This window comes from Neovison vison, chromosome 7 (genome assembly GCF_020171115.1).
Source record: "Neovison vison isolate M4711 chromosome 7, ASM_NN_V1, whole genome shotgun sequence".
Classification (NCBI taxonomy): Eukaryota; Metazoa; Chordata; class Mammalia; order Carnivora; family Mustelidae; genus Neogale; species Neogale vison.
In genome coordinates, this window is record NC_058097.1 from 3156779 (window position 1) to 3178590 (window position 21812).

General features: G+C 65.5%; 1 protein-coding gene across 4 annotated transcripts in view; it reads right to left on the reverse strand.

Annotated features, from left to right (window-relative positions):
- The window catches only part of GSE1 (Gse1 coiled-coil protein), a 388875-nt gene that overhangs the window by 3682 nt on the left and 363381 nt on the right, over window positions 1-21812 (reverse strand). Inside the window, exons 4-16 of one of the 4 annotated variants that reach the window (XM_044255618.1) lie at window positions 19745-19944; window positions 14893-15068; window positions 14292-14492; window positions 13640-13831; window positions 13013-13317; window positions 12378-12702; window positions 9552-10168; window positions 8383-8495; window positions 7806-8076; window positions 6318-6431; window positions 5136-5507; window positions 3323-3595; window positions 574-677 (exon numbers count right to left, since the gene is read on the reverse strand). In XM_044255618.1, coding sequence (XP_044111553.1) covers window positions 574-677; window positions 3323-3595; window positions 5136-5507; window positions 6318-6431; window positions 7806-8076; window positions 8383-8495; window positions 9552-10168; window positions 12378-12702; window positions 13013-13317; window positions 13640-13831; window positions 14292-14492; window positions 14893-15068; window positions 19745-19944 — 3263 coding nt within the window. The remainder of the gene's footprint in view (window positions 1-573; window positions 678-3322; window positions 3596-5135; window positions 5508-6317; window positions 6432-7805; window positions 8077-8382; window positions 8496-9551; window positions 10169-12377; window positions 12703-13012; window positions 13318-13639; window positions 13832-14291; window positions 14493-14892; window positions 15069-19744; window positions 19945-21812) is intronic. The other 3 variants (XM_044255616.1, XM_044255615.1, XM_044255617.1) reach the window with 3 other exon arrangements.

Below are 21812 nucleotides of genomic sequence, written 5' to 3' on the forward strand. Positions count from 1 at the left end.
CGCAGCCAGAGCTCTGGCCTGGGTCTCCGGAAGAGCCGGGTCTAGCTCTGGCCTGGGTCTCCGGAAGAGCCGGGTCCAGCTCTGCCCCAGCCTTGGCTCCTCGCAAGGCCCCTGCTCACACTCACCCCTGAGTTCAGAACTCCGCCCTGACGCGATGGGACTTTCGCTGCTCTGCAGCGGCCCAGATCGGCAGCCCGGCCCCGCGGGCCAGGACGGCACGGGGCGGCTCGCGCTAGTGCCGCGGGCGTGGACAGGGCAGGCAGCAGGGCCGGCTCCGTTCCCGTACCCTCCGCAAGCGCCGCGGGGGAGACGCACATGGGTCTGAGCTGCCCCGAGGGGTGCGCACAGCTCCCCCCGCACCCCCCGCAGCTACAGCTTGGAGCACCGACGGGCTGACCCCCCCCGACCCTCCCCGACGGCTCCGAGCTGCAGCCTACAGCGCAGCATGCCCCCCCACTCCGGTGTGCGCTGAACACAGGCTTGGAAAGTGAAACAGAGCACGGGGTATGAAGACCACCCCGCTCCCCGGCTGCTTTCCAGTCCCCTCCCCGGCGCGTGGGGGCCGGGACTCACCGCCATGCTGTGGGAGAGCTGCTCGGCCGTGAGGCTGAGGCTGTAGTGCTGGGCCTCCAGCCGGCGGCACTGCGTCTGCAGCACCTGCCGCTCCAGGTTTTGCTCTGGAAAGAGAAGACGCGTCAGGATGTTTTCCGGACTCAGGGGCCCCGGGCAGGGCTGCCCTTCTCTCCAGGCGGCCAGACTTGTCCTCCGGACCACGGTGGCCCCTGGCCCTCTGCACCGCACAGGAAATCCAGCCCCGCGGCGGGAGGACATAAAGGTCCTAGTGTCAAAAGGCTATTTAAAACGCACAGGTTAGGAAGTCATTAAGAGTAAATTCACGGTCTTAAAATGCATTTTTCAAAAGAAAGCTTAGGTATGAAAGCTTTTAATAAGGTGCTTAAAAAAAAAAAAAAAGGCCAGAGTAAACCTAGACAATGCAAGTGATTTTAATTAGGGTGGTCGCTGCCTTTCCCAAAGATCCTGGGCCTGGTTTGAACAGGAGCGACTTCAGACTTTCGGGGACCAATCTATGCCTTCTATGAAGTGTTTCTGCGCTGAAGCCTTTCCTGTTGGTGCAACACAACGGCTCTCCCTGCACAGTCCCTGACCCCTGAACACCAGAGCGGGTCAGAGGCTCCAGGCGGTGTGGAAGGCTGAGCCCCCTACCCGGAGGGTAGCTGTCCTGGTGAGTCCCGCAGTCCTGTGCTGGGCTTGATAAGAACGAGAAGTGACTTTTTTTTTTTTTTTTTTTTGGGTGGTAGCTTAATAAGGGCAGTGAAAGGCCAGGAGAGGCTGACTGAGTTACAGAAGCAGGAACAACTGACAACAAATGCAGAACAGTGAGATGCACTCCTGCCACTTAAGGAGAGAGATGCAAAATATTAAAAGCACTAACGAATTCAGCAAGGAGCAGGCCACGTCAGAAAACACCAAAAGGGAAAAAACCAAGGCTGTCACCTCCGTAGGCCTAGGTACCCTGTGAACTCTGACGGTCTCCAAGAAGAACCTTTATTTCTTCCCAGCTCATAAACCAGAGAAGAGCCCTGTTCGTGCCGTGCTGTTGGGTAGCTCAGAGGCCGGTCCTAGGCAGGGCAGTGGGACAAAGTAAAAACTCAAAAAAGAACTAAATTTGATTTATGGAAGATCTGACCAGCTGTGACCATGTAAGGAATAAGAAAAAACAGAAACTGAAAGTCCATGATCATCCCACTGACACCTACAACTCAATCTAAGAAAAGGATGTTGTTTACGGCAAAAAAAAAGAGGTGGGAAAACGCTTAATGCAATTTAATACAATAATCATAGAGGAAATAGCATTGCTATCAAAAATACTAACTCTCCCCTAATCTGTAAATTCAGTGCAACTGCAAATTCTAACAATTTTCTGCAACAAGGTGACCCTAAAATCCACGGGGGAACCCCAAGGGCCGAGAGCAGCGGAGCTGCCAGAGAAGTGCAGGTCCCAGCGTTCTCCGCAGACCGCAGCCATTGGCAGAGCTAGTGCCCCCACAGGGTGGCCCAGGGATGGCCACACAGAGCGGGGTGCCACGGCTCGCCCTGGGCACAGGTGGGGGGTGGAAAACTGTACCCCATAAACCACCAGGGTAATGGGCTACTCGGGGAAAGACCAGGTTGAATTTCTGCCTAGTCCAGCATGGAAATGCATTCCAGGCCTAACAAAATCAGAGCCTGAAGAACTTCAGAAGACTATGGACAGAATCATGTCCTGAGGGCAGGGAAGGATTCCCCGCGAGGCACCAAGAACCTAACCCGATCGGACAGACACACTTCACTCTGACAAAATGCCCCGTCACTGGTTCTGGACACAGGGGTTCACTTGGAAACACCATGGACCGAGCGAGCAGTTCAGTTCAAAACGGGGTTCCTCCCAGAGGAGGAGGCAGGCACAGGGGCAGACAGGCTGTTTGCGGCCACACAAGCAGGCGTTCCTTTCCTCAGTGCTGTAAAGCGGCTTTTCAAAGGATTTGTAATGACCAGGACATTCCATAATCAAGTGCACAAGAGGGCTCCCCTCCCTGCTCAAAACGAAAACCCCTCTGTGGCCGGTTAAGGCCCGAGTCCGGGAGGCTCGGACCTGCGCCCCGCTCACCCGCGCCCTTCCACCGAAGTCACAGCGCTGCTGCCTCCGAGCCAGACGCCTCTCGAAACGGAGGACCAGAGAAAGGAAGCAGCGTGCTAGAAGCCCAAGGACAGGACGCAGACCCCGGGACCCCTACCCAGAGCCCCTCGCCCCAAAGCACTAGGCCCCGGGAGGAGAGGGGTGCGGCGGCTATGGCCGAGGGCTCGCCCCCTGCACAAAGCACCAGCCCAGCATGCAGGCCAGGGCAATGACCCGGCCTCACTATTTAGGGCTCAGCTAAATTCACAAACCTTCCATTTTCAGGACCCTGGCGTGTAGCCACAGCCCGGACTGCCAGGGCATTTAGAAGCGCGGGGGGAGACAGCAAGCACGGAGGGCGTGGCCCAGGTCCGTGCCGTCCCACTGAGTGGTGGCAGCCACTGGTACTTAAGTTCCTCCAGGGACCGTGGCCTCCAGTCTATAAACTGGGGCACCCGGCAAAAGCCCAAGGAACAGTTTGGGAAACGGGGGCAGCGGACGAGAATTACCTAGTTGTGCTCCAGGAATGCAGTGTCCGTGCCACCACGCAGAGTCCCGTGGTTGGCAGGGAGAGCCCACACAGATGGGTCCAGTCCGCTTCCTTTTACTTTCTTTCCCACGGCCCTTGGCCCCTCCCCCACGTACCTTCTATGTGTTCCTGGTAAGCCTCGAAGATTGCCTCGATCCCTTGCCACTTGCGCCTGGGGGGTTCGTCCTCGTCCTCCTCTCCGTCGTCTTCGTCCTCCTCCGAGTCCTGGTCCATCTCCTGCGTGAGGGGGCCCTTCCTCCCGGGGGGGGCCTCCTGCCCGTTGTGCTGGGGCGGAGGGAGCCGGCTGGAGGACCGCAGCTCCGGAATGTTGTAGTGGACGGACGCGTCGACTTTGTGGCTCTGCTCGGCAGACAGCGCGGCCGCGCTCCCTGCGGGGAGAGAGCAGCTCGTCACGGGCCGCCGGGATCCTGCGCGACGGCGGTTCTGCTAAGGGAGGACGGAGAGGCCCGTGCCCTCCAGAAGTTGAACGTGGCAACCAAGGGCAAGGTCGGGGAGCTACAACGACCCCAGCAGCCATGTGTCTCCTCCACTCAGTCCTAACGGGCGCGTGGTCTCAGCCACGCCGGTCCCTGAGGACACTGCACCCCGTGTCCTGTCTTAGGAAACGGGGCTGGAACTTGGTCTGCAGCTGGCCCTCGGGGACACCGGTCAGCGCCCTCTCGGGGAGTGCAGTCCTGTAGGCTGCAGGCATACCCCCTGCTGGCTGCTGCCGGGACCGGGTTCGATGAAGCCGGCACTGCCCCGTGGCATGGCCCTGCACGGCCCGGACTGGCAGGACGTGGAAGGCTTTAAAATCCTCAGGAGGGGCGCCCGGGGGGCACAGCTGTTGGGAACGTCCAACTCTTGGGTTCAGTTCCGGTTGTAGACGCTGGGCCTCTGGGATGAAGCCCCGTGTGGGGCTCTGTGCCGGGCTGGGCTTCTTGCTCTCCCTCTCCCCTGACCCTTGCGTGTCACTCTCTAAAGTAAACAAATGTGGGCGCCTGGGGGGCTCTGTTGTTAGGGTCTGCCACAGGCTCAGGTAGTGATCCGGGGTCCTGCTCAGCAGGAAGCCTGCTTCTCCCTCTGCCTCTCTCTTTTTAAAAAATAAATCAATCTAAAAAAAAAAAAAAAGCCCTGAAAAAACGGTCCAGTGTACTGTCAGGAAAGGGTTGGTGAAAAACGTGTCCCAGGTCCACAGGAAAGCCTGGGACATGTGTCGGAGAGGGCAAGGGTATTTAACCTGGTCACCTAATCAAATATTTTCTCCCTGAAAAACGGGACTCGTTCAAGTACATCCACAACAAACACCCAGTCGAGAAAACTCCTCCTGACTCTGACCGTGACCACCACCGCCCTTTAGCCCGTTACTTCCTCCTGGCTACTGGCCCACACGGAACGTCACCCTCGGTTGTTACCGAAGCCCCGGGCGTTCTCCCTCTGGACAGTTTCGACCTTTGATTCAGCGAGAACGCGCTGTAGCGACCCGTTCTCCCACCTTTGGGGACTTCCACGAAAATGTCCAAGGGGAGTGGGTCTGGGGGCCCAAGTGTCCCACAGAGTGTCCTCGGAGGCTGCTGGAACGAACAGCCGCCGGCCCGGGTGTCGGAGCGGGGAGATCCAGCGGCGCGGGAACACTGGGAAAGCTCGCGCTACAGAAGGAACAGAGCCTCCCTGTGCCTGAGACCGGCCTTGCGAAAAGCAAGGGCTTCTACGACTCAGAGGACGGCCCTTGCTGATTCTTCCTGAGCTGGGGTCGGCAGCCAGTGGCAGCGGCGGCACCTGCCAGCCACGGAGCGCTCCCGGCACCTCGTACACGCTAAAGTTTGAGGGCGACCCCCGATGCAGCCCGGTGCTCCAGGAAATCCCACCGGCCGCTCTGGTGACACGGGAGCGGGACAGGGACAGGGACAGACCAGGCAGCCTCAGTACCTTTATGCTTCTGCAGGGCCTTCTGGGTGGACTGCAGCACAGACTCGTGGAACTGGTGCGCGAACTCCTCCGCCATGAAGGGCTCCCACGGCTTGCTCTTCCCGTTGATGCTGTGGGACAGCGGCACGGGGACGTCCTTGGGCGCGGGGCCGCGGATGTGATGAAGCAGGCTCAGGCTCTTCTTGCCCCCGGGGGCCTCGCTCAGCCTGGCCTTCTCGCCGCTGGGCGCCGCTGGCTCCTGGACCCGCGACAGCTCCTGGGGCCGGAGCTGCTCCAGTCTCCCGGGCTCCGTGGCCTTGGCGACATCAGACAAGGAAGCAGCAACACCCACGGGCTTCTCCGTCTCGAGAGGGGCTTGCTGCATGGCTGGTTCTTTTGGAGAGAAAGCAAGGACAACGGTGAGAGCGGCGAGTGACCGGCCAGGCGCTGACCTCTAGAGCTGAGTGTCCTAAAGACCCAGCGTAGAGAACCACGACCCGGGGGGCCGATCAGCTCAGCGTCCGTGAGCGCGCGCGGTCGGGGCGGGGGGGCTGCGTTCCGCTGCGAGTCCCTCCTTGAACGGTGCCCCGGGAAGGCAGCCGGGAAGAAAGAGAATCTGAAAGAAGCAGCAGGTCGCTTCAAGTCACCCACAAGGGAGATGTTCACGTGCCCCAACCCGGTAAGAGAGACCATGTCAGGATCTGGGAACAGGGCCGGACCACAGAGATTTCCGGTTCCACCGAGCAGCGCAGCGAGATTTGACCGAAGCCGAGAGAGAGACAGAGAGAAGAGGCATGAGAGCAAGCGTCGGAGAGGCCTGCAGGGCAGAACAAGCAAGACGGAGATGCCAGAGCGCGGCCAGCTCGGGGCCGGCAGGAGCCGCAGGGCGGGGGCAGCGGGCACCGGGGTCCGAAGCTTTTGAGGCCCGGCTGGGTGGCGTCTGGGATGGCACCGAGCGACTGCGGACAGCCCCTTGGAAGCCGGGACCCTCCCCGTCGGCCCCTGGCCCTGCCCTCCTGCTGTCCTGCTCTGTCCCGAGGACAGCCTGCCCAGCCGTGCGGGCAGCTTGTGGAAGAGCGAGATGGAGAGAAACACCCTGCTTCCGGGAGGGAAGATCCCTGACGAAGAAGACCTTGAGCAGCCCTCCGGACAGTCCCAGGCGGCCACGGAGGAGGGGGCTGTCCTGCCCGCCCTGGGCCTTACCGCTCAGGGAGACAGCAGGACTGTCCCTCGGAGAGCTCCTGAGTGGGTCGGCCACTGCTGCGGACAGTGCCTTCTGCTTCATGGCACGGAGCATTTCAACAAGTTTCTCTGTGTCTATGAGGAAAGCAGCCTGAGGTTAACACCACCGGCGGGTCGCTGGGGGCAGGTGGGTCGCTGGGGGCAGGCTGCTCGCCCGGGCCTGGCTGGTAGGCGCGAGCCCATCAAAGCAGGAGCAACGAAGCGAGCACCGAGGGACAGGCGGTGTTGGAAGGACGAAGCCTGTCTTTCAGAGCGAGCCTAGATTCCGCTCAGCTCTTCCTGCAGAGCCTTCCAGACCCGCTGCGGAAACGACGTGTGCACAGCGAAGTAACGACTCCCCACGTGGCGTTCGTGTTTAAGGCTCACGCGCACGAGAGGGCCCCACGCAAAGCGGCGGCCCGGGAAGTACAGGCTCCAGGCACATCCTCTACCCCCGTGCCCGGCCCGTGAGCACATGTCCCCGGGTGGCTGCCCGAAATGGGCTGGACCTGCCATGACGCCCAGTGTGGCGAGTTCCCCTGGCGGTGGCCCTCGTTCCTGACCCCGAGTGCCTGCATCACTGTGGCTTCCTCTAGGGCTTAAGTCAGGCACAAGGACGCTGGTTACAGACCGACCACGACTTCCTGGGCCCTGGCACGGGCGACCAACACGTCCCTGCCTCATGGGTGCACGGGTCCCACTAGATTGGCTAAAGGCCGAAGGCGAACGAATTAGCCACGTACGCCGCCAGTGGAGCAAGCCCGGGACCGGTCAGCGCTCCCGCCTTCATCCGAATTCCTTTCAGAGAGAAGCGGCTGCCTCGGTGTCTGCAAGCCGCACGTGGAAGTGTGCACGGAGCACCCAGACCGGCCGAGTCCACACCCGAACGCACAGACCCTACGCGAGCGTGCGGAGCGCACGGAAGAGCGGGACGCCAGACACACTAGGAGCACGCCCGTTCCTGCCCCACGGCTCCTGCCCCAAGACACGGCCCGGGCGCGGCCCCAGTGGCCTCACAGCCCCAGAAGCACCTGCCAGGGCAAGCTCGGCTGCCCCGGGCCTCCTGCCGTGGCAACACGAAGCGCCCTGGGCCACGCTGGCCCCAAGAGGAAAGCGGCCACCGCAGGAAGGTGTGACGCGCCCCTGTACCCAGGGGTCACTTCGCTTGCTGCGCAGGTGCCGAGAGGTCTGACAAGCAACAAGAGTAGCGGAAACAGAGGCCACTGAAGCCACGAGAGAAATGCGCTCCAAGGAGGGGGACTTGCATTTGGAGCGGAGAGAAAGTTGATGCCAGAGAGACACAGGGGCAGGCCTGTGACAGCAAAGCGGCCGCCTCGCGGGGGGCTGGATGGAGCGAAGAGAGCCCGGATGAAGCGCCTTCCGATCCCACCGGGAGCCCACGGCCCTGCCTCTCCAGAAGCCCGTGGCCATGGAGCGACCCCAGCCCTCAAGACCTGCACCGGGCCCTACCTTTCCTCTTCTCAGCGCTGATGTGGGTCAGGTTGAAGATGGTCAGGAACTGCTTCTTCTCTTCGAAGTTAGGGCTGTTGTTCATCTCGTCGGGGCTGTAGCGGGTGGACAGCGCCAGCCTCGGGGAGGGCGTCTGCCGCTTGTTCTGCGTCGTCGGGGGCGACGGGCTTCTCTCCCTCAGCATCCGCCGCCGCTTCCTCCGCTTCTGGGTCAGCAATTCCTCCTTCTGCTGTTGGGTGGTCAAGCCAAAAAGTTGCAAAAACTCTAGCTTCTAGATCGGGAAAGAGAACAAATGAGTTTGAAACCTCGGGCAGTGGCATGCTTCCACGGTCCCAGGGGCCCCTCCTCAGGTCCGTGCAGCCCGTGTGCCGTGGCCCACTCGGCACCGGGCCACAGAGCAGGACCCCGACGGCGAGCACATCCAGACAGCGGCCACCAGCAGAAGAGAGGCCTGCAGGGAGTCCCAGCAAGGGCGGGGCTGCCCGGGACAGCAGGAGGGAAGCCAGGACGCAGGCGCTGATGAGGGCACCGGGAGCCCAGCCCACAGCCCCAGGCAGCAGGGACCAGGTTCCAGTACCTCGGAGGATGTGTCCAGCTTGAGCGGTGGCTGCTCAGCCACACAGCGGAGGTGGGCCCTGACCTCCTCCTCGTCGCTCTCGTCATAGGAGTCATCTAGGTCGTAGTAGTACCCTGGGGGCGAGAATGATTTATTTGGCTGAGCAAGGGGCCTCATCCTCCAGTGGGGCACACATGGGGCCCCCCGACTTGCGTACAGATGCTTCTGTCAGACCAAGCCCGGCCAGCCTCTCTAAGCACCCTGAAGCCCAGATTCCTGTCAGCGCCGGTGGAGATGTGCACTAACTCCCAGTCCTAGGGTTTTTGTGCTAGACAGGGACAGTGGCTGGGCTGGGGCATGGAGGCAGCAGGAGGCAGATGCTGGGTTTCCTCTGGACCCCAAGTGACCAGGCTGAGACAGCCCGAAAGGACAGTGATCTCTCGGCAGGGAATCCTTCGTCCCACAGGCCTGGGCTGTGTCCATGGCGACGCAAGGCTGTGTGTGCACACCCATCCCCTCCCTCTGCGGCCCTCTGGGTCCCTTACCCAGGAGGGGACAGGCGCACTCAGGTCCCTAAGGCATGGAGCACGCACAAAAACTCCGATGCAGAGGACGGCAGAACCCCTGCACCAAGGGCACCAGAGCAGCCCCTCTGCCTTCCTCACGAGGCGAGTGGAGATGAAAAATACTTGTCGGCCCTGAATCTGGTCTAGAGCAACCTGGCCTTGGCCGCAGCTCCCGGCTGAGAGACTGCGTTCACAGGAGAAAAGCTTTGTGCTGGGGCAGCCCCCGGGGCCTTGCCCCATGCCCGCCCCTCCCCAAGGATGACAGCCCCATGAGAAGCCCCCACGGGGCCCAGGCCTGTTCTTTCAACAGCCTCCTGCCCTGTCACGCTACACTACTCGTACATAAAACCACCTTGTCAGCTCTGTTCGTCACTTATCCGTCGCGCCTGTCTGTGGAGTCTTCCATCCAGAGAGCTCGGTCGGGCTTTTTGGCCGATCTGCGCTGGAGCGGGACCGGCAGGGACCCCAGGTCCGTCTCCCCAGCAGAGTCGGAGAGCGACACAGGAGCCCGCGAGCCCGCTCCCTGGGCGGCTGGCAGCCCGGCCCGGGGAGGGGGGGAGGGGGGCGCTGGCACCACTGTCCCCCACCGCCGCCCCAGGAAGGCCGAGAGCCAGGGAGCCGCACCTTTCTCCTGGGCCTCTCGCCGCCGGCGCTCCTCCAGGTCCAGCTTGCTGACCAGCCGCCGCCGCTGCTGCAGGAGCTCGTCGTAGATGTAGGCCGGGTCGGGGCCCCGTGGCGCGGGCGGCCGGTAGGGCGAGCCTGGCTTCAGCGGCCCGGCCAGCTCGGCGAAGGCGGCGGGCTGGGGGAGGGCGGCCCGCTGCTGGCCCAGGAGGGTCTGGGTGGTCTTCTCGAGCTCGGCCAGGAAGGGCCCGGGCCCGTGAGGAAAGGCCTGGTGCTCCAGGCCCCCCGCCTCCCTCGGGGGTGGCTGGTACTTGTCCAGGGGGGCGGCCTCACGCTTCCGGGGCCCCTCGTCCGCCTTCTCCTGGCAGTAGACGCGCTCCACCTTCACCAGCGGGACGGCGGCCTGGCGGCTGGGCTCGAACGGGGCGGGGTGGCCGGGCAGAGGGTGGCTCTCCGGGGCCCGCCGCGGCTCCAGGCTGCTGTCCATCAGCGACACCGGGTTCCAGAGGCCCGCGGGCACAGAGTGGTGCTGGGGCTTGGGCGAGATGAGCGGCGGGGGCCCGCCAAAGTGCTGCGGGGGGTCTCGCGAGCTGCCCGGCTCCGGGCGGTTTGGTCCCGGCCTGGGGAAGGAGCGGAGCAGCCCGTCGGTCACGGCAGCAGCCGCCCGGGCACGCGGAGCCGGAGGGGCGCCCAGGCCGCCGCCTCTGAGACCCCTTAACAGGCTGCTGCCCGGGGACCCCAGCTCGCCTGCCACAGCTGGAGGCGTCGACTTCTGAGAGCACACGGAAGCTCGGAGGTGAACGCTGCGCGCGGACAGAGACGGTCTCAGGCCGGACCCGCTTCTGCTCCCTCCCCTCCCCCCAACCTCGCACGCAGCGAGCTCTGTACGAGGACAGACCTTTGCTCCCCTGTGGAGAGGACACGGCTCTGACGGCAGAGGTGTGTCCTTGTCACTGGCACCTCCGTATGTGCCAAGCAGTGGACAGACGTGGGGCAGGGCAGCCTTCCCAGGGCCGCTCTCCTCTCTCCCAGGTGTCTGCCCAGCCAGTGGGGTGGGGACACCTGCTTCTGGCGGCAGTCACAGCTAGGGTGGCTCTGTGCTTTTGCCGAACCCCAGCGGTCTCCATCGGAACATCAGGTCCCTGATCCTGGGCTCAGTGGGCGCCTTTGGCTTGGGGGCCAGGATGAGCCCCACGCTGGGCTCCCTGCTCTGCGGGGTCTGCTTCTTCCTCCCCTCCTCCCAAAGAAACAGTTTTGGGAGGGGGAGAAGGCCAACAACCCCACATGGCCCCAAGGCAGCAGCTACACCAAAGAGTCCCCACGGAGCCAAGCCACCTGGTGGGGTGCAGCGCCGCACACTGGGTAAGTTGCTTTGCCTCTATCACAGCTTCCAGAGTCCACCCCCCACCCTCGCCTGGCCAGGGGGCGGGCACTGAACCACAGCCACGAAGTTACTCCCAAATGCAGGTTAGGAGAACGTCCCCGAAGGCCACTGCAGCGCTGAGCAGCAGAGACAAAAGTCCACTGTATCAAGAAGCCACAGGTCCTTAAGTAAATGGCCAAAAAGCGAAAGCCGTCAGAAGAGTAAGTACGTCCTACACCGCAGCCGAGCACGGAGTGGTTTTCTAGCTCGGAACACGCGGGCCCGTCAGAGGTCAGGTTCATGCTGCTGTGCAGCCAAGTGCGTGGCCGGCTGCTGTGGGGACCACAGAGGCCGGGAGAGGGCGGCTGGGGGCCAGATTCCGCCCCCCACCCCAGTGCCCCGGCCCGCCTGAGGCTGCTACGTCCCGAGGCAGAGGCTGCCCCTACTGGGGACAGTGGTGCCAGGCTCCTTGGGCCTTGGGCAGAGAAGACTCCCGTGGAGCCAGAATACCCAGACTTCATCAGGCCGGCGGGGCTGTGCTGGCTGCTCTCCCAGGCCGCCGGGCGTGAGATGGGAGGAGCAGAGGAATGGCCAGCAGCAGAGACGCCCTCGCTGTGGCCACGGTGGGCAGTGCCGCCTGCCGGCGTAGGGACACCAGCTCACAGCACATCAGCCAAGGGAATCCCTGCCGTTGCCCTACCCAGCGGATGCTGCTCAGGGCTGCGGACCAGGCCAGCAGTGCCCGGGACAGTAGGCCAAAGGCTAAAGGAAAGAGGCGATGAGCATGGGGACATTGGAAACGCCTCCACCAGGCAGCATCCCAGACATTGAGATCTTCCTGCCTGGCTCCCCTCGTGCACAACTGGGGAAACTGAGGCCAGCATCCCCTGTCCCTGAGACATGGCCAGGCAGAGAGGGATGGACGGTGGGGTAGGGACGCTATAGGTGACAGCCAGACCACCAGGTGGCAGTGGGGAGGCTCGGGCACAGCTGTAAGTGGAGGCCGGGGCCCAAGGACGGGCACAAAGGCCTCCCGGGGGATTCCAGAATGGGGCTGGGAAACGGGTATTATTTCAACAGCAATAAACTTAATTTTCTATTTGAACGAAAATTAAATGTAGCTCCCCTCTCTTATTAAAGAAGCGTTTCGGCTTGAAAGCAGAGGCCCACAGCGAAAGCCGGTGTAAAGATCAAAGCCTCTCCCGCCCCCCACAGGCGACTCGACGGTCCCTGTGCGGACGCAGCCAGGCTGTGTGGGAAGGCCCTGGCTCTGGCCGGCGCCGTCACCGAGGGACAAGCACCTCTGTGGGCCTCACCTGTCAGAGGCAGGGCCCCTGGTAGCAAGTGAAAGCCCTTGGGAGGCGGTGCAAACCGCGGGCGCCCCAGCAATGCTGGCTGGCTCTAAGCCACCGCAAGCGTGAAGCCCCCCTCCCTCCCAGGCCGCCCCCGGCCCCGCCGAGCCCCACCTGGCACTGTCCGGCCTGTGCTCCGCCTCCGTGGGCACCGGGGGCCGGCCCATGTCCAGGTGCTGCTCCAGCACCTGCTGCCGGAACTCCGACACCTGCGACTGCCGGTCCTCCTTCTCCTGCCGCAGCCGCCGCTGCCGCGCCAGCCACTTCTCCTCCTCGTTGGTGCGCTGGATGAGCAGGGCCGTGGCGGCGCTGCTGCCCGGCAGCGAGAAGATGCTGTGGTTGGACAGGAGGCCGGGCATGGCATGGTGCGTGGCGGGCGCGGGGTGCAGGGGGTGCTGCACGGGCTTCGGGGCCTGCAGGCCGGCCTCCTTCAGCTTCTCTGTGGGGACAGACCGTCGCCGCCGGACCTCAGCGCCCGAGCCCGGCCCACGCGCCCCCTCCTCTCCCGCGGCCACCTGCCCCCAGGGGCCCCAGGGAGCACACGGGGTTCCCCGTGGTCCCGCCAGCCGGTCAACAAGCCGGCGCGAAGTCTGACCTTAAACGAGGTACGTTTAAGGCAAAGGGAAAAAACCACTCAAAACTCTTCCCTCCCTTCCTCAAGCACTCGCTGTCCTTGGCCATGGTGCGCCGCGGCCTTGGTGGACCCACCGTCCCCACTCCTGGCCGCAGACGCCCGGGCCCTGCGGTACCTGGGCGCGTCGGGGTCAGCTGCTCCGAGGGCTTGCCGCGCTCCTCGCCGGCGTGGCCCCGCAGCCCGTGCAGCTCGGCCACGGGCAGGAAGGCCGGCTCCAGCGCCTTGGCCGCCAGCAGCTCCTTCTCGCGGGCCCGCTGCTCCCGCTGGCGCTCCAGCTCCCGCTCCCGCTCCTTCTCCCGCTCCCGCTCCAGTTCCTTCTCCCGCTCCCGCTCCTTCTCCCGCTCCCGCTCGCGCTCCTTCTCCCGCTCGCGATCCGCTTCCCGCTCCCGCTCGCGCCTCAGCTCCTCGTCCAGCTGGAGCCTGCGGGCGAGGGGAAGGAGGCGGTGACGGCCGCGGCACTGCTGCCGGGGGACCAGCACCGTCACTGGCACCGCGACGGCAGACACGCAGGCCTCCGCGTGGACTAAGTCACCGAGAGACTCCGAGTCCCCAGACCGAAAGCCGCACACCTGCTCCCGGAGCCTCACCCGCACGCTCGCGCCAGGAGGCCGGCGACGGGCCACGGAGCTCCCGGGCACTGGCCGTGCCCCACCTCCCAAGTGAGAGACTGAGGCCACGGGGGCCAGCCTGGCCCCCCGCCGCACCCTGTGAGCAGGACGCCGCGGCCCAGGACACGGCTTACCTCTCGGCGCTGAGGCTGGACATCCGCTCCGAGTGCAGCGCAGCCAAGGACGAGTGGGAGAGCTCCGGGGGGTAGCGGACCCCGGAGAGGTGGAGGTGCATGGCCGACGGGTGCAGGGGGGGCAGGGAGCCGGGGGTGGGGATGGGGTAGAAGGGGGACCGCAGGGCTGACAAGCAGTACGAGTCATCCATCCTGTGCGGAGAAGATCGGGCCCAGTGAGACCCAAAGTGAAAGACACCATGGCCAGGCCCCTCCGAAGGTGCCGCGCAGCCAGGGCAGAAAGGCGGGAAGCTGCCACCACGGGCCTGCGGACAGAGGCCACACCACGGCCAGCCCCCAAACCCAGCCAGGACGCTTTCAGGCTTGACCGCAGGCGCCCTGGGAGCAGCAGCCCACGGTCCACAGATGCGTCAGGCCAGGACTGGCAGGGCCCCCGCACAGGGCAGAGGCGGGGACACACTTCCCTTGGGGCTTCCCAGGGACGCAGCCCAATAGACGGCCGCTGCGGGAGCGGCAGCACGGACGCCGGCGGGGGTGGGGGACGGGGCTCCCGCCGGGGGTGAACCCCTAGCGGCTAACTTGGAAGGCCGGCGGCTGCTCGAGGCACGGAGCCTGGCCCCAGAACGTCACACTGACTCAGTGAGGGCCTCACCTGAAGGCCGGGTGGGGGAACGGGTGCGGGGCCAGGTAGCTAGGGTGGTAGTAGGCAGCGGCGGCGGCGGCGGGGTCCAGGCCGAGCGGAGGCAGGGAGGACATGCGCAGGTCCTCGGTGGTGTGGTAGGGCCGGAAGCTCCTCAGGTAGTCTTCGGTCACGGTGCTCGGGGGCACCACGTGGTGCACAGGCCGCTGCAGGCTGCCGTGGGGACGGACGGACGTGGGAAGAACTGCGGTGAGCAGAACTCCCGCACGGGGCCGGCACCGGGCCAGTCCCCCACCCCCCACCCCCCCCACATGCCCCCGCCAGCAGGGAGGGGCTCTGGGGACAGGGGACTCGCAGAAACAAGAGGTGAGCCACGACGGCTCCTCAGGCCCCCCACAGCCCGGAGGCACCCCTGGCTCCAAGAGCCCCGACCGGGGGCTTAGGCAGTGGGGAGAGGCACCCAGCACCTCGGCGTGGACGTGGGCAGCAGGCACAGCCGGGACCGCGGGCCTGGGGTTCCGCCACCGTCTGGGGCTCCCGGCCTCGGCTCGTGCAGCCTCCGGGATCCAGACCCCCCGGCACACACGCCCCCGCTCCCGACCTGCAGACTTACTTGAGTGGTGGGAAGCGGGAGTCCTGCACCACAGAGCTGGGGGAGATGCCGAAAGGGTAAGGGGTGCTGAGCAGGTGTGAGGGGATGGCCGGGCCCCCTGCCTTCTCCTGGGGCAGCGGGGGCTCCACGATGAGGCGCTCCCGCCCACTGCTGCTGCCCCGAGAGCCGGTGTCCTGCTGGGGGACAGAGAGCACCGGGTCAGGCCCAGGGTGCAGGGCAGGGGCCTCCTCCAGACCCAGGGAAGCTCGTGTTTTGGGGCGTGGTCTAAGATGCGCTTTCCTAACGGGCTTCCACCCCATCCCCGTGGGGCACGTGGGAGGCAATCCCCCCACTTCCGGGAGGACACGGGTCCTCGTGGCAGGAGGCCTGCGTGGAAACCCATCTCACTGCAGGGGCCATGAAAGCAAGTGCCCGTGAGCAGACGCGGCCCGGAGCGGAGCCCCCCCTCGCCCTTCCCACCGGGTCACCAGCGCGGGGAGGTCGCCGGTGTTGTGGCAGCAGGCGCAGGAAGTGAGCTCCGCTCTGCAGCAGGGAGCAGCGAAGCCAGCCGGGCCCCCCACCGTCCACGGATCACGGAGCAGGCACGGGCGACCCCCAGGGGCCGGAGCGGCAGCTGTGCTGACAGCTGCCCTCGCGCATCACAGACACCTCGGCCCCCTGGCGCCCGCGGAGTCGCAGCCGAGAAGCTGGCACGGCCCCCGGGGCAGAATGCGCCGGTCTCAGCCTGCTGCCAACCCCCAGGGGTGGTCCTGGCACCAGCCACAGCAGGCAGCTGTGGGACCCTGACTGGCCGGACCCGTCTCGGGCCACCTTTGCACACACGGTTGGTGGGCTGGGGCCCAGCGGGGAGGCAGACCCTGGGAAACCAGAGGAGGAGCTCGCTCAAGGCGGGAGGGGGAAGAGGAGCCCCGACCAAGGCCAAGGGCAGAGCCTGCCATGTGTGGCCACAGGAGGGTCCAGCCCCGGGGACGCATACCACCCACAGTCGTGACTGCTCTTGTCATGCCCGCGGCTGAAGGGAGCCGAGCAGCCAGCCTGAGGACATCCACGGCAGTCGGGGGCTCCTGATGTCCATTCAGAATCTTCTGGATTCTGGAGCAGCCGGAGGCAAGGGAGGAGCCTCCACCATCGCGACAGCCCTTCCCAGCCCAAGCGAGGTCACGACCAGCCCAGGCCTGACCTCAGCCATGGGGGTTCTGAGGCCATGGCTACGGACGCCCCCAGGCCCCAGCAGCTTCTCGACCAGGCCCTTCCCTCTCCTGCCTGGACCGTCCCCCCACCCTGCCCCTGCCCCCAGGTCCGGCCACCCCCGATGAGCGGAGAGCAAACCGGGGCCGCAGGAAAGCAGGGGGCACTCGGGGGGTCAAACCCGGCCTATCCACCCCGAATCCACAGTGTTCCCACCAGGTCACAGAACACCAAGCACCCCTTGAAGGCAAGGGGGGACCACGACTCTTGGACGGTCTCCTCCGGGCGGCCCAGGCTGAGGAACGCCGGACATGTGGCAGCTGATCCCGGTTCCCGGAGGAGACGCCCTGCTCCCTACTTGGCACCCCGCGTTCCAGGCTCTGCCGGGTCCAAGGCCGCCCGGCAAGGCTGGGAGGAGGGGGGACAGCAGAGCTGCTGCGGCCGCACCCGACCCCCCCACTACCCCAGCAGCAGCCACAGGCCCGTGGACCAGGCGGGGTGGGCCGTGGGGGCAGCCGGAGGGCCTGGCCGGTGCCGCCGCCGCGCCCTCCCCAGCCTTCCGGGAGACACATCCGTGACAATTAACCGGGGGAGACAGGCCGCTGATGGGAATTTTTAATGAGCGGCCACATCTGCCCCCGCCTGCAGGCTGGCACGGCCCCGCTGCTCACGGCGGGGTCCTCGCAGGTTCACGAGCTCTGGCTTGCCCTTCCCTGAAGGGGCGTTCGCGGGGCGGGCGTCAGGGGGCACAGGCGCGCACCAACAGCCTGCCTGGGTCAGAGCAAGCCGCCCAGGACCCCCACGTCCCACTGTTCCAGAGAGTTCTAGGGCCCATGGCTGGCCTCGGGTCCCGCAGATGCCTGTGTGGACAGCAGGGCGAGCTCCTATCCGGTCCTGGAGACCCTAGAGGAGACCCACTGCTGCCTCGTGCCTCAGTTTCTCCATCTGTCAAGGAGGCCAGTCACAGCCCCAGCTCCTGGTGCGACAGGGACAGACGTGCACAGCAAGGGGAAGCAGGCGGAGAACCAGCACGCGGCCCGCCCACGCGAGCGTCTTAGGGGCCGTGCGCAGGCCGGGGCTTGCTGGGTCTTCCCACGGGCCCGTCAGCACCCTGCTCCCCGCGGGGGCCACCGTGGGACGGAGAAGGCCCCGTGGCTGTGGCCTGGGATGGATGGAACAGGGCGCACCTCTGGACAAGGACAGTAGCGAAGGAGACCATCAACCCAGGGTGGCCAAACCCCCGGTCGGGGTCCTTGCCCAGAGGACCCCATCTGGGGAGGGGCTCCATCCAGGAAGCCCTTGGCACACCGGGTTCCGGCCTGGTCGCGTGCGCTCCAGGTACAGAATCCCTGTGCAAGGCCAAGACCCCAGGACAGCCACTGGCACATAGGAGGCCCCCAAGGGCACCATCCTGAGAAGCCCCTTCTCCCCTCAGCAGGACAAAGCCCCGCTTGAAGGCGGCTGGGCCAGATGGCACTTTGCTGCCGGCAGAGGAAAAACAGCACGGCAGGACCTGGGGGAGGGGCAGGCGGACCGGCGGGGGCCAAGGGGTGGGGGTGGGGGTTCAATGGGCTGGACCCATGCGCCTTCTGTCTGGCTGGAGGCCTGCTAGGCTCGTGGCAGGCCCCCTGGGCACGAGGTCACCCTCTGGGGGCGCACAGAAGCTGCCCGGACTGGCCCGGCCCCCCCGGGGTCCCCCGAGAGTGCGACAGGCTCCCGACATCCTGGCAGAGAGCCGCGCCTCAAGGAGCATCTGGGGGCAGCTTCCCCTCCTGAGCGCAGCAGTACAGACCAAGGCAGGACGCGGGGGAGGGCGGGAGGGAGGAGAATCCTTCATTCTCCGGTGCCTGGAGAGAGTTCCGGTCAGGCGGGCAGGACAAGCCCTGCTAGCTTGAAAATAAACCATTTTTCATCTCTGCTGTCGTCTGTGGCCCCCGCTACCTGGGAAACAGGACCCTGGTGACTGGGGGACGGCCAGGCCCAGAGCCCCACCCCCACAAGTCCCCACCTGGCGGGGGAGTGAGGGACCCACCCCTCCCCGCCTTCACGCCTCCTGCCAGCTTCGCTGCCCAGAAGGATTACATTCTCCACTGAGCCTCTGTGCCGAGCTGATGAGCCACACATCATCTGCTCATCCAGTTCCCTGCCCGCCACCCCCCCACCCCCGGGCAGCGCGAGTGTTTCAGTCACCGCTGCGGTGGTACACGGCGAGAGCAGATCGATCACAGCCCGTCCTCGGGGGTGACTAAATGCTTCGGAGGCAGGGAGGACCCTCGGAGGAGACCCTGGGAGGCGTCCCGCGGCGCGGGCGAGCCAGGAGGACATACGTGGGAGGCACCCTGGTCGGGGCCGATCAAGGGGGAAGGGAGCCGCTCTGGGGCAGGGCAAAGGGGACAGGCCGGGCCCCTGCAGCTGTCAGCAGCCAGTGCTGAGCCTGGGACACGGCAGGCAGGACCCAGGAACCACCCCCACCCCCACTCCGGGAGCCCTAAGGTCAAGACAGATGGCCAGGAGGCAGACAGCAAGACGCAGCGCACCCCTCCCACGGCAAAAATCCCCGGGGAAGACCCTTCGTCCTCCCTCAAACCAGGGCCAGCTCCGGGGTCTGCAAACCCCGCTGTAGCTGGAGTCTGGCCGCCAGGCCCCACCTGGGCTCTCCCGGCCTCAAGCTGCACACAGCCACACAGGAGGGTCCCAGCCCACAGCTGTTTCTAGGAATTCAGGGGTCCTGGGTGGGTTCCTTGTGGATCCTCACCTGGGGCCAGGGCCTGCCTGAAGACCGCCCCCTCTGCGGACACAGGCAGGCTACCCCCGTCCCCCAGGGCAGAGAAAGAAGAGACAGAGCCACCAAGAGGATGCACCCACCAAGTGCATGGTGGGGCTGGGGACGGCCTTTGCGCCCACCTGCCTCTCCGCTTCCATCTTTCTTGTGGTTTCATTGCTATTTCCCAGTACTGCACCCCCACCCCCGCCCGGAGCTTGGTAGGAAAACCCAGGAGGGAAACCCAGTGTTCCCAGCCCCCGACCCCGCTACTGGGATTCCCGGGGGGCTGCTGGAGGGGTGGAGGTGGGAGGGGGGCACGCAGCCGGGGCAGGGCTGAAGAACCGCTCCCAGGGCCTTCTGCCGGGCAAGCGGCCGGGCAGCAGCCGCCCGGGGGAGCCCCAAGTATCAGGGGGCGGCTCTGGAAGCGACAACGGAAGCCGGAAGTGCTGCCGCCTTCCCCGCTCGCGTCCTCACTGGGGCGGCGATCCCAGCAGCGGCTGCTCACCAGGGGCCCGGACGGGTTTCCCATGCAGCTACGCAGGGAACCGCGCCCCCCGCCGCCGGTTCTCACGTCGGGGTGCGGACCCCCAGGGCTTCGGAGCGGGAGCATGCGGGGAGAGCTTTCAAAAGGTCATGGAGGTCGGCCGTGATCCAACACGACCCGTGGCCTCAAGAAAAATGAGAACACGGACGTGCACAGAGGGAGGGCCCGGTGGGGACAGAGGGAGAAGGCGGTCTACTCGCCCAGGAGAGGCCTCAGACCCCCAGAGAATAAGCGTGTCGTGGGAGCGAGCCCTGGCCCAGTGCCTGGCTGTGGCCGCCCGCCCGACACCGTCGCGTTTTCCTCCAACACACGGACCGTCCAGGCCAGCGTCGCGCTTCCCGCCCGCCCGCACTCACCTGCCGGCTCTCGCTCCTCCAAACGCCGTTCACGGTCTTGGTGGGGGCGATCGTCACCACGGGGGGCGTGCTGGGCACACTGTGGCCCCCAGGGGGGACGATGATGGGGCCCATGGGCACGCGCTTCGGCGTGCTGGCCGGGGAGCTGTGGTTGGTGGCCGGCGAGGACACGGGGGACGACTCGCTGCTCAGTGAAGACCCTGCGGGAGAAGGAAGGGCAGAGCAGCGTGAACGGGGGTCACACCCACCGAGGGCTCTGGCTGAGCCCAGCCAAGCCGGCGCCGGCCGCACCCCCTCTCTGGCTTCCCTGGCCCCTTGGCCTCCAGGGACCAGCAAGGGGCACAGGTGCAGGGTCCCGGCGCCACCCACCCAACCCTGAACCCCGACCGGAGGGGGAGAGGAGCCGGGAGCGCGAGCAGGGCGGGCAGGAAGGGCGACCCCTCCCCACGCTGATGGAGACCTGAGCCCCGGGCTCCGAACAGGGCCCTGACCCCTGTGTGCTTGCGGATGGAGGGGTCACGGGGGGGGGGGCCTGGCAGGGCGGGGACCAGGAGCAGTGGCCACAGGAGACTCAGTTTTTTCCTTAAGTATCAACTGTGTTGACTTCAGTTTTAAAAACTGAGCTTTAATTCACCACTGAAACCATAAAGGTTGCTGGTTTCCAGCACATTCTGAGTCATAGCCATCACCGCTGCCCGGCTCACCTCCGTGGCCCCATAAAGACCCGGAGCCCAGCCTCACTCCCACCTGCTGTCTGCCCCCTGCTATGGGCACGGCGTGAGCAAGGCAGGCACACTGGGCTCCCCAGGTCCAGACCCCCAGAGGGCGTCCAGCACTGTCCAGGTCCTCCAGAGCCCTGCCCGGGGCCCGGCTAAGTGCGCAGGACACACCCACCGCCCACGCTGCACTCCAGGTGGGGTGCGGGGGGGGGGGGGAGGAGACCCCCTCACGTGACCACACCGTGGTGGGTCCACAGACATCGGCTCACGCAGCCCAATCCCCCGTCCCAGACCGGCGTGGACCCCGGGGGACCCCACTTCATCTGGAAGCGTGAGAGCATCTACGGTCGCGGGCAAGGAACACACACTTGGTTACAGTCACGGCGGGGGGACAGGGAGGTCCAGGGGCTTCGGCCGAGCTGGACCACAAGCAGTGGCCTGGAGACGCCCCGTCAAAGGGCAAACGCTGCCCCTTCTGAAAGGTCCCTAACGGGCACCTTTTGTCAGCAAGAGCCCCCCCGTGGGCGGGGGCAAAGGAAGCAGGGTCGGCAAAGACAACCCCCACAGGGGGAGAAGCCCACCGACGTGCAGGCGTGGCCCTGGACTTTGCTCCCGGGGGCCGAGGGACCCTCACTGTGCCTCCGCACCACCTCCAGGGGCCACACTCACGCTACTAGGTGGATCCCGTGTGTGGAAGGGGGCGCCGACAGCCCCTTGCCCTGGCGGCCAAGGCGTCGTCAGTGCGGGTCCTCGTCCTTCCTGCCCCAGGGCCCTGACCAGCCAAGCGTGGCTCAGCAGCATCGCCAGGAAGCAAAGCGGCTGCACGCAGAGGCCCAGCGACGTGGACAGAGCCTTGACCTGGGTGAGGCCCTCTTGTCCAGGACTCTTCAACAGGACTCCCTAGGCTTGTCCACGGCATGTACAACTGTACAAGGCAGCCCCGTGGAGACACCCAGTCCCAACCCCACGGGGGAAACCCCGGAGCAACCCCGGAGCAGCACGTTCTGCTCTTAGCATCAGCAATATCAAGGAGGAACGGGCGTCCCTCAGGGAGCTGCTCAAGGGCTGCTGTGACCCCCGAGTCCCCAGGTTAGACAGCAAGAATGGCCGCCACCCCACATCGGTGGCTAGCTGCCCGCTAGCTTGGGTGCGGTCTGAAGCTCCTGGTCAGAGATCATTACTGCAGGGGAGGGCCAACGGCCCTGAGACAAGCTACATCTGGCCAAGCTGGTAACCACGCTGTTCCGCACCCAAAGCCGGTTTCAGGTCCCCTACGGCCGGGGCAGGGGTGGGGGGCTGTCACAGTCGGATCCAGCCAGTCCGTGAGCAGACCTGACCTCCCCTGGAAA